Source organism: Nansenia antarctica (assembly GCF_963989245.1).
Source record: "Nansenia antarctica genome assembly, chromosome: 7".
Taxonomy (NCBI): domain Eukaryota; kingdom Metazoa; phylum Chordata; class Actinopteri; order Argentiniformes; family Microstomatidae; genus Nansenia; species Nansenia antarctica.
Window position 1 is genome coordinate 2,776,716 of NC_137677.1, and position 12,492 is coordinate 2,789,207.

The 12,492-nt window shown below is 45.6% G+C and overlaps 1 protein-coding gene across 1 annotated transcript; it reads left to right on the forward strand.

The window, feature by feature from the left end:
* Window positions 1-773: 773 nt before the first annotated feature.
* On the forward strand, window positions 774-12,198 carry akr1a1b (aldo-keto reductase family 1, member A1b (aldehyde reductase)). The gene is made up of 9 exons (XM_080535566.1): window positions 774-902; window positions 7,927-8,025; window positions 8,429-8,548; window positions 8,947-9,098; window positions 9,826-10,021; window positions 10,408-10,607; window positions 10,877-10,949; window positions 11,082-11,168; window positions 11,600-12,198. Exons 2-9 carry the CDS (start codon window positions 7,945-7,947, stop codon window positions 11,663-11,665), a joined length of 975 nt encoding a protein of 324 aa, XP_080391692.1. The 5' UTR covers window positions 774-902; window positions 7,927-7,944; the 3' UTR covers window positions 11,666-12,198.
* The last annotated feature ends 294 nt before the right edge of the window (window positions 12,199-12,492 follow it).

Consider the following 12,492-nt stretch of genomic DNA (forward strand, 5'->3'; position numbering starts at 1 on the left):
GTAACACAGTTGACAGAGATTTCTCGGACACATACAAAGTGAATAATTTCATGTATATTAATGAGTGAAATAGTTTTTAAAACATCTTTGTCATGTTTTAATGATTATTTTGAACAAATAATGATGAAAATAATATACAAATACATGTATCCTAGTGTTAATTGGAAGAGCAAAACTTGACACTCAGCAAATCGGACAGCACAAAAACAGCAAATTCCAGTATAGCACATGCATTTTCTGCTAAATAAATGATGGAAGCTGTTGACCTTTTGCATTAAGTGAAAGGGAAATGTGCCCCAATATGAAATTGATAATTGATTTAAGTGACTATTTGGTCAAATGTATAAATACTACCCATGGACATGAAATGTACCCCTAATTATAGAATGACTCAGTGTGTCATTACAGTAACTGCATGAAACAAAACAAGAATGAACACAAAGACAAAGTGCTTTTTATTGGAAGGGGCATCGCTCTCATCTTCAGTAGATTGCTACTTATTTGAACCACCTCTAGTTGGTTCTTCCACTATTATTATATATTAATATTAATTATTAATATATATTTATATATATATATATATTAACCCTAACCCTATAATTAACCCTAATAAATAATAAATAAATAACCCTAACCCTATAATAATATATAATATATATATTAATTATATTATATATTATTATTATGTAGACCAGAGATGCACCTCCTGACCCTTGTCTTGTCAGAGAGAAGTAGGAAAGAGAAAAGAGCATGCAGGATGCAGACCCCGATCCCGGAAACGGAAACGTCAGCAAAAATGAAGTCGGATTTTTGGAACAGCTAAAATAAAATAAAAATATATCTGTTGGACGTGAAGGAAAAGAAGAAGACGGCTGTTTTTCTATTTGCATAATAATAATACAGTAAGTGGATGACATTTGATGAATGAATGCTGTCGGTGTCGCCTATTTTAGCTGGAGCAATAATCATACAATCACGGGTCTCTACATTCAGCTGGTGTAATTAAAGACCGTTATGATGGTTGTGTTGTACAGACAGGTGAGACAGGAGATGGGAATAAACATGTCTTAAAAACATAAAAGGTAGACAACAGACATTCGTGATACTACTACATAAAAAAGAAAGATCTATTAGTCCAGAGCGGTATGCTGTGGTCTTTCTGCCTCAGACATGATAATAATTGATGGAAATGCCATGCCAAGGGTTTTTTCTTTAATGAAACATGTACGCATATATGTAGATTACTCTGACAATCAGACACATTTCTAGGTATCCACCCTTCTCCTTTCCTTTCCCTGCTAACAGATGAACGCAGACAGCACGCACCGACTCTAAACCAGATCGTCGCACAAATCCGTACACAATTTGTCTCATTTCGATTAGGGTTGACTTGTTAGTAGACCTATTTATCACTGTCAAGACATGTGCTTTTTACAGAAACAGGTGTGGTCAGTAGGGCTCGTCACCCGTCTGATGTGGACTACGACAGATATACGAGCTATATAAATCACTGCATGGGACAGACATGGGACAGACATGGGACAGACACGGACAGACATGGGACAGACATGGGACAGACATGGGACAGACATGGGACAGACATAGGACAGACATGGGACAGACATGGGACAGACATAGGACAGACATGGGACAGACATGGGACAGACATAGGACAGACATGAGACAGACATAGGACAGACATGGGACAGACATGAGACAGACATAGGACAGACATGGGACAGACATAGGACAGACATGGGACAGACATGGGACAGACATAGGACAGACATGAGACAGACATGGGACAGACATGAGACAGACATGGGACAGACATGGGACAGACATAGGACAGACATGAGACAGACATGGGGCAGACACGGGACAGACATAGGACAGACATGGGACAGACATGGGACAGACATGGGACAGACATGGGACAGACATAGGACAGACATGGGACAGACATGGGACAGACATAGGACAGACATGAGACAGACATAGGACAGACATGGGACAGACATGAGACAGACATAGGACAGACATGGGACAGACATAGGACAGACATGGGACAGACATGGGACAGACATAGGACAGACATGAGACAGACATAGGACAGACATGGGACAGACATGAGACAGACATGGGACAGACATGGGACAGACATAGGACAGACATGAGACAGACATGGGGCAGACACGGGACAGACATAGGACAGACATGGGACAGACATGGGACAGACATAGGACAGACATGAGACAGACATAGGACAGACATGGGACAGACATGAGACAGACATGGGACAGACATGGGACAGACATAGGACAGACATGAGACAGACATGGGACAGACATGGGACAGACATGGGACAGACATGGGACAGACATAGGACAGACATGGGACAGACATGGGACAGACATAGGACAGACATGGGACAGACATAGGACAGACATGAGACAGACATGGGACAGACATAGGACAGACATGGGACAGACATGGGACAGACATAGGACAGACATGAGACAGACATAGGACAGACATGGGACAGACATGAGACAGACATGGGACAGACATGGGACAGACATAGGACAGACATGAGACAGACATGGGGCAGACACGGGACAGACATAGGACAGACATGGGACAGACATGGGACAGACATAGGACAGACATGAGACAGACATAGGACAGACATGGGACAGACATGAGACAGACATGGGACAGACATGGGACAGACATAGGACAGACATGGGACAGACATGGGACAGACATGGGACAGACACGGGACAGACATAGGACAGACATAGGACAGACATGAGACAGACATGGGACAGACATAGGACAGACATGGGACAGACATGGGACAGACATGGGACAGACATAGGACAGACATGGGACAGACATAGGACAGACATAGGACAGACATAGGACAGACAGACATGGGACAGACATGGGACAGACATGGGACAGACATAGGACAGACATAGGACAGACAGACATGGGACAGACATGGGACAGACAGAGGACAGACATAGGACAGACATGGGACAGACATGGGACAGACATGGGACAGACATGGGACAGACATAGGACACATAGGACAGACATGGGACAGACATAGGACAGACATAGGACAGACATAGGACACATAGGACAGACATGGGACAGACAGAGGACAGACATAGGACAGACATAGGACACATAGGACAGACATAGGACAGACATGGGACAGACATAGGACAGACATAGGACACATAGGACAGACATGGGACAGACATAGGACAGACATGGGACAGACATAGGACAGACATAGGACAGACATAGGACACATAGGACAGACATGGGACAGACATGGGACAGACACAGGACAGACATGGGACAGACATAGGACAGACATGGGACAGACATGAGACAGACATAGGACAGACATGGGACAGACATGAGACAGACATGGGACAGACATAGGACAGACATGGGACAGACATGGGACAGACATGGGACAGACATAGGACAGACATGAGACAGACATAGGACAGACATGGGACAGACATGAGACAGACATGGGACAGACATAGGACAGACATGGGACAGACATGGGACAGACATGGGACAGACATAGGACAGACATGAGACAGACATAGGACAGACATGGGACAGACATGGGACAGACATGGGACAGACATAGGACAGACATAGGACAGACATGGGACAGACATGAGACAGACATGGGACAGACATAGGACAGACATGGGACAGACATGGGACAGACATGGGACAGACATAGGACAGACATGAGACAGACATAGGACAGACATGGGACAGACATGGGACAGACATGGGACAGACATAGGACAGACATGGGACAGACATAGGACAGACATGGGACAGACATAGGACAGACATGGGACAGACATAGGACAGACATGGGACAAACATAGGACAGACAGACATAGGACAGACATAGGACAGACAGACATAAGACAGACATAGGACAGACAGACATGGGACAGACATAGGACAGACACGGGACAGACATGAGACAGACATGGGACATACATGAGACAGACATGAGACAGACACGGGACAGACACGGGACAGACATAGGACAGACATAGGACAGACACGGGACAGACATGGGACAGACATAGGACAGACATAGGACAGACATGGGACAGACATGGGACAGACATAGGACAGACATGGGACAGACATGGGACAGACATAGGACAGACACGGGACAGACATGAGACAGACATAGGACAGACATGGGACAGACATGGGACAGACATGGGACAGACACGGGACAGACATAGGACAGACATAGGACAGACATAGGACAGACATGGGACAGACATGGGACAGACATGGGACAGACATGAGACAGACACAGGACAGACATGGGACAGACAGAGGACAGACATGGGACAGACAGAGGACAGACATGGGACAGACATGAGACAGACACAGGACAGACATGGGACAGACAGAGGACAGACATGGGACAGACATGGGACAGACATAGGACAGACATGGGACAGACATGAGACAGACATAGGACAGACATGGGACAGACATGGGACAGACATGGGACAGACATAGGACAGACATGGGACAGACATAGGACAGACATGGGACAGACATAGGACAGACATGGGACAGACATGGGACAGACATGGGACAGACATAGGACAGACATGGGACAAACATAGGACAGACAGACATAGGACAGACAGACATAAGACAGACATAGGACAGACAGACATAGGACAGACATAGGACAGACACGGGACAGACATGAGACAGACATGGGACAGACATGAGATAGACATGAGACAGACATGAGACAGACATGAGACAGACACGGGACAGACACGGGACAGACATGGGACAGACATAGGACAGACATAGGACAGACATGGGACAGACATGGGACAGACATGGGACAGACATAGGACAGACATGGGACAAACATAGGACAGACAGACATAGGACAGACATAGGACAGACAGACATAGGACAGACATAGGACAGACAGACATAGGACAGACATGGGACAGACATGGGTCAGACATAGGACAGACATAGGACAGACACAGGACAGACATAGGACAGACATAGGACAGACATGGGACAGACATAGGACAGACATAGGACAGACATGGGACAGACATGGGACAGACATAGGACAGACATGGGACTGACATGAGACAGACATGGGACAGACATAGGACAGACATGGGACAGACATGGGACAGACATGGGACAGACATAGGACAGACATGAGACAGACATGGGACAGACATAGGACAGACATGGGACTGACATAGGACAGACATAGGAGGACAGACATGAGACAGACACAGGACAGACATAGGACAGACATGGGACAGACATAGGACAGACATGGGACAGACATAGGACAGACATGGGACTGTCGTAGGACAGACATAGGAGGACAGACATGGGACAGACATGGGACAGACATGGGTCAGACATAGGACAGACATGGGACAGACATGATACAGACATGGGACAGACATAGGACAGACACAGGACAGACATAGGACAGACATGGGACAGACATAGGACAGACATAGGACAGACATGGGACAGACATGGGACAGACATGGGACAGACATAGGACAGACATGGGACAGACATGAGACAGACATGGGACAGACATAGGACAGACATGGGACTGACATAGGACAGACATAGGAGGACAGACATGGGACAGACATGGGACAGACAAAGGACAGACATGGGACAGACATAGGACAGACATGGGACAGACATGGGACAGACATGGGACAGACATAGGACAGACATAGGACAGACATGGGACAGACATAGGACAGACATAGGACACATAGGACAGACATGGGACAGACATGGGACAGACATAGGACAGACATGGGACAGACATGGGACAGACATAGGACAGACATAGGACAGACATGGGACAGACATAGGACAGACATGAGACAGACACGGGACAGACATAGGACAGACATAGGACAGACATAGGACAGACATGATAGACATGGGACAGACAGAGGACAGACATAGGACAGACATAGGACACATAGGACAGACATAGGACAGACATGGGACAGACATAGGACACATAGGACAGACATGGGACAGACATGGGACAGACAAAGGACAGACATGGGACAGACATAGGACAGACACAGGACAGACATGGGACAGACATGGGACAGACATAGGACAGACATGGGACAGACATAGGACAGACATGGGACAGACATGGGACAGACATAGGACAGACATGGGACAGACATGGGACAGACATAGGACAGACATAGGACAGACATGATAGACATGGGACAGACAGAGGACAGACATAGGACAGACATGGGACAGACATGGGACAGACATGGGACAGACATGGGACAGACATAGGACAGACATGGGACAGACATGGGACAGACATAGGACAGACATAGGACAGACATGATAGACATGGGACAGACAGAGGACAGACATAGGACAGACATGGGACAGACATGGGACAGACATAGGACAGACATGGGACAGACATAGGACAGACATGGGACAGACATGGGACAGACATAGGACAGACATGGGACAGACATGGGACAGACATGGGACAGACATAGGACAGACATGGGACAGACATAGGACAGACATAGGACAGACATGGGACAGACATGGGACAGACATAGGACAGACATAGGACAGACATGAGACAGACACGGGACAGACATAGGACAGACATAGGACAGACATGGGACAGACATGGGACAGACATAGGACAGACATGGGACAGACATGGGACAGACATAGGACAGACATAGGACAGACATGGGACAGACATAGGACAGACATAGGACACATAGGACAGACATGGGACAGACATGGGACAGACATGGGACAGACATAGGACAGACATAGGACAGACAGACATAGGACAGACAGGACAGACATGAGACAGACATAGGACAGACATGAGACAGACACGGGACAGACATAGGACAGACATGAGACAGACATAGGACAGACATGAGACAGACACGGGACAGACATGGGACAGACAGAGGATAGACTGTTGGAGCCATTTTCCTTATTTTTGGAATTTAGAAGTTTAGCCTACATTTTGTCTTTACTTACATTTCTGTTTTGTTTATGTATAATTATTTTAGTGACAAATATAGTTCATGGATATAATTTGATCTACATTGGAATGAGTGCACCAGATTCCAATCAGACTGATTGCTTCTAATTAAGTCTGATTGGAACTGGTGTGTATTTGGTTAAAAGAGTGGGCAGTGAGCCAGGCAAGAAAATGATAGGCACAGGGTAGCCATATTATGGTTTTTAACCACACTTTATGGAAGTTTGATAGCACTTTGTGCTTTACAGAAGTTGGTTAAACTTTGTATTGAAAACGCTTTGTATTGGAAGAACAAAGGAGGAAATAAAATTCTAAGCATGATTTGTAAATCATGTGTGCTATCACTATAAACGTGCGTTTGAACCTACCCCTGTGTTCTAAAAGACACGGCTTGAGCCAGGGAGCTTAGCCGTGACACAGACATAGGACAGACATAGGACAGACATAATAATAATAACTTTATTTGTATAGCGCTTTTCCTGCAAACGTTGCAGCTCAAAGTGCTTTAATCATTATATAATCTTGGACATAGGACAGCGTGTGACTTTCCACCTTGGTATAAAAGTCAGCTCCTAGTCAGCAGTTCATGAGGTGGTTTGGTTACAATGGTTTTCCCCTAACACAGGATGGGGTCAGGTGGTGGAAATAACAATGATGACGGAATGTGTCTCCTCCTGTCTCTATAGAACACAAATAACTATCAAACAGGATTTGCCATTTCATCCAAACATCTCAAAGGCTGTCTTGTGTTCTGTGCTCTCTTTGTTAAGGCTCTGCACCTGGCAGGTATGAATGACTTTGCAGTTCTCAACACAGGGCGGAAGATACCCCTCCTTGGACTAGGGACATGGAAGAGTGAACCTGGCAAGGTACATGCCTCACTCCTATTGATTTATTATTATTCAGGTAAGCTACGGACCTTTGGGGACAGAGCCTTCAGCGTGGCCGCACCTACTCTCTGGAACTCCCTCCCCATAGTGATCCGCAACGCCCCCCCACCCTGGACTCCTTCAAATCAGCCCTCAAAACACATCTGTTCTCCAAGGCCTTTGGCCCCTAGTCAATGTTTCAGTTTTGCTTTGTTTGTTTAGTCTGTTTTGTCTGTCTGATAATTTCCCTTAGAATTGTAAAGCGTCCTTGTTTTTTTTGAAAGGTGCTATAGAAATGAAAGTTATTATTATTATTAGGTATTCAGAGTAGCTGACAAAACTGTGTAGAATCAAAATGGGACTGTTCATCTCTAAACGGCTGTTGTGTTGGGCTGCATTACAGGTGAAACAGGCGGTGACTTGGGCCTTACAGGCTGGGTATCGCCACATCGACTGTGCTGCTATCTACGGCAACGAGGCTGAGATAGGAGAGGCCCTGCAGGAGATGCTCGGGCCTGACAAGGTAAGCCAACAGTGCATGACGTTAGAATTATAAGGTTCTATCCATTTTTGTCAAAATTGAGTTTTTTACATAATCCGATCCATTAGGTGTTTATTAATGCCTGTGTGGTGTTATTTTTATGTTGACATTTTTTTGTTAGTAATTAAAATAAAAAATAAAATATAAAGGTTCCATCTCACAAAACATAATGGAATGTAAAAACATTGACGCTCAATATCTCTGAACTGCCCTAAACGGAGATAGAACCTTATCATTCTAAGCTCACGGAACTTCTGCTGTCACCTCACTGAGATAAAATATGTTGTAGTAATCTGTGTGTGTGTGTGTGTGTGTGTGTGTGTGTGTGTGTGTGTGTGTGTGTGTGTGTGTGTGTGATGCCTATTTCGGTCTGCCCAAAGGCACTGAGGCGAGAGGACGTGTTCATCACCTCTAAGCTGTGGAACACCAAGCATCACCCCGAGGACGTGGAGCCCACCCTGCTGAAGACCCTGAAGGAGCTGCGGCTGGAGTACCTGGACCTCTACCTCATCCACTGGCCCTATGCCTTCCAGTGAGCTAACGTCCATCACAGTTCTCAGTCCATCAGAGTTCTCAGTCCATCAGAGTTCTCAGGACATCAGAGTTCTCAGACCATCAGAGTTTGGTCACATTTTTTAAAGATTCCGCTGTTGCGGAAAGTGTTCAAGCAGGTTCACGCAGGTTCAAGTGTTTGTTGACAAAAGTTGCTCTGCTAGCGCTATATATAGAATAGAATAGAATAGAATAGAATAGACTTTATTGTCGTTGTACAGTTGCCTATACAATGAAATTGTAGTGGCTCTTCCGAAGGTGCAAAAAAACAGAAAACATATTCACATATTCACAAACATACACATATAAGATAAACATTTATAACATAAATAAACATATATAAACATATAAACATATATATAAATATATATAACATATAAATATATATAACATATATATAAACATATATATATGTTACGGTACATGTGGGAATACGGTACATGTGGGAAAACTAGGGTTAGGGTTAGGTGCTAGGGTGCTAGGGTTAGGGGTAGGGTTAGGGTTAGGGTTAGGATTAGGGTTAGGGGTAGGGTTAGACATGCCAGCATGTACCAAGTCGACGTAGCACCTAACCCTAACCCTAGTTTTCCCACATGTACCGTAACATATATATATATATGTATGTGGTCCACCAACCACAGTCTCACAAATCCCTGTGGGAAACACTGGTGTCAGTATTGTGCTTGTGTCATTTACCTTCCCCGCAGACAAGGTGACGTTCCTTTCCCAAAGAATGAGGACGGCACCATCCTGTACGACGACATCGACTACAAGCTGACCTGGGCTGCCATGGAGAAGCTGGTGGGGAAGGGGCTGGTCAGAGCCATCGGCCTATCAAACTTCAACAGTCGGCAGATAGACGACGTTCTCTCTATAGCCAACATCAAACCCACCGTGCTTCAGGTAGGTTAGCGGAGAGAACTAACCCACCTATACTGACACACACTGGGACTGCCACCACCTCTCATTCCCACTCAGTGCTATACTTCCATTCCAATCGCGTCTTGTGTCTTGTGTGTTCTGTGGCTGTGGCGCAGGAGGTAGAGCCGCCGTCTAATGATCGCAACAAGGTTGGCAGATCGGCGGTTCGAGCCCCGGCTGGCCACATGTCAAAAGTGTCCTTGGGCAAGACACTGAACCCCAAATTGCTCCCAGTGAGCGGGGCCGGCGCCTTGCATGGTAGCTTGCCGCCATTGGTGTGTGAATGTGTGTGTGAATGGGTGAATGAGAGGCCGTTGTAAAGCGCTTTGGATAAAGGCGCTATGTAAGTCAGTACATTTATTCTTCAGGTGGAGAGCCATCCCTTCCTGGCCCAGGTGGAGTTGCTGGGTCATTGCCGGGACCGGGGTCTGGTGCTGACGGCCTACAGTCCGCTGGGCTCTTCAGACCGGGCCTGGAAGCGTCCTGATGAACCGGTCCTCCTGGAGGAGCCGACCATCGCCACCCTGGCCACGAAATATGACAAGTCCCCAGCACAAATCATCCTCAGGTGAGCAGTGTTCTACTGCTCACTATGGACTACTGAGTCCATAGTTAACGCCATCCCAATGTTAATCCATCACCCCACCACATACTATTGGCATGCCATGTGAACACAATGATATTGCCTTGAGTGCCTTGAAAATGAGACAGGTTAATTTGGTAGGTAAATGTATGGTTGATGTTATTCACCAGTTATATAGGTGCTCACTGCTCACACAAAAGTGCTTGTGTTTGGTGTCTCTAACCCATATTCATTTGGTTTATTTTCATTGCTAGGTGGCAGACACAGAGAGGAGTAGTGACAATCCCCAAAAGTGTGACCGAGTCCCGGATCAAAGAGAACATCCAGGTGGGCATTGCCAAATGTTCCTGCGTATTCTAGAACTGTTGACATAGTCATAGGGTATTTGTATGAATGGTTTGTTTATGGCGTTCGATAAGCGGATCTTGTGTGTAAGCTTGTAAACTGGTTCGTCTTCAGGTGTTTGACTTTACCCTTGAAGCAGAGGAGATGAAACTGATGACAGCATTGAACCAAGGCTGGCGCTACATCGTACCAACCATCACAGTAAGTGGCCCTGGAGCTCCCTCTAGTCCAGGTCAATATAGAAGTATTGGCATTAATGATAAGGGTGATTGAGAAACTAGATATAATAGGTAAAATGTCATTAATTCAAACGATATCTAGCCCACATTTGATTTTGTTGAATGAATGAGGGAAAGTCGTTATTGAAAATACTGTACTATGCAGATGGGAGATATGGTGACATATTGACATTTTTGAGTTAGTAATTAATAAAATACAAAGGTTCCATCTCACAAAACATAATGGAATGTAAAAACTTTGATGCTCAATATCTCTGAACTGCCCTAAACGGAGATAGAACCTTATCACGAAGCTCACCATTTGGATAATAGAGGGTGAGGTCCAATTCTAACATGGGTTGCATTACCACTTGGCAGAGAGTAAGTAAAACATGGTGGATGTTGTTGTTGCAGGTTGATGGGAAGCCTGTCCCCAGGGATGCCGGACATCCACACTACCCCTTCAACGATCCCTACTGACACCCAAACAGTGCTGCCTGCGTTTGTGCCTTGGGAACCCTTCCTCAATGCCCTCGATTGCTGAATTCCAAATCGATCTCTTATCCCCCTACTCCCTAGCCACTCCTTTAGATCTGAATTTAACATCCAGCAAATCAGATGGGCAAGAATTGACCTTTGACCTCTTCTCAAGTCTATAGGAGTGCCTAGGGGGTAAGGGCATGGGTCCGATTTAGAATTCTGCGTAAGACTATGTCCCAATTCTCTTAGTTAAACAGCTTTGTTGTCTTCCTGACTCCTGACCACTGATTTCAGGAGGAGGTTACATTTGACTGAGGAGGTTACATTTTTTACATTTTTTGGCATTTAGCAGACGTATTTATCCAAAGCGACCATCAGTCATCGCAAGAAAATAGGGCCTGGGGTCATAATGCTAGAAGAAGGATTTTCAGTTTTTTTAAAGAGGTCAGTGGTCATGGTGCAGGGCAAGATTGTGTGTTTGAGAGTGCCATTGGGACATAGCATCCATGTTGTTCTAAATAAACGTTTTTGTTACTGCCCTTACGAGTGCTTGATTTGTCTGAGGGGTGGGGTAATAATGCTGCTCTTTGAGGAACACACCATGAAAACATTTAATGTAAAGTTTCCAGCAGCAAACCCAGTTTTGTGAAAGTGTTGTTTTGTATGGGTTATGTATGTATATGGTAAATGGACTGCACTTATATAGCGCCTTTTTGCTGCTCCAAAGCTGCTCCAAAGCGCTTTACAACGGCCTCTCATTCACCCATTGACACACACATTCACACACCAATGGCGGCAAGCTGCCATGCAAGGCGCCGGCCCACTCA

Bases quoted from the DNA above. Each gene is read 5' to 3' on its own strand.
- akr1a1b (XM_080535566.1), top strand. From the start codon at position 7,945: ATGAATGACTTTGCAGTTCTCAACACAGGGCGGAAGATACCCCTCCTT. The intron at 9,099-9,825 runs GTGAGCTAACGT...CCTTCCCCGCAG, and splicing joins CACTGGCCCTATGCCTTCCA to ACAAGGTGACGTTCCTTTCC. The intron at 11,169-11,599 runs GTAAGTGGCCCT...TTGTTGTTGCAG, and splicing joins ACATCGTACCAACCATCACA to GTTGATGGGAAGCCTGTCCC.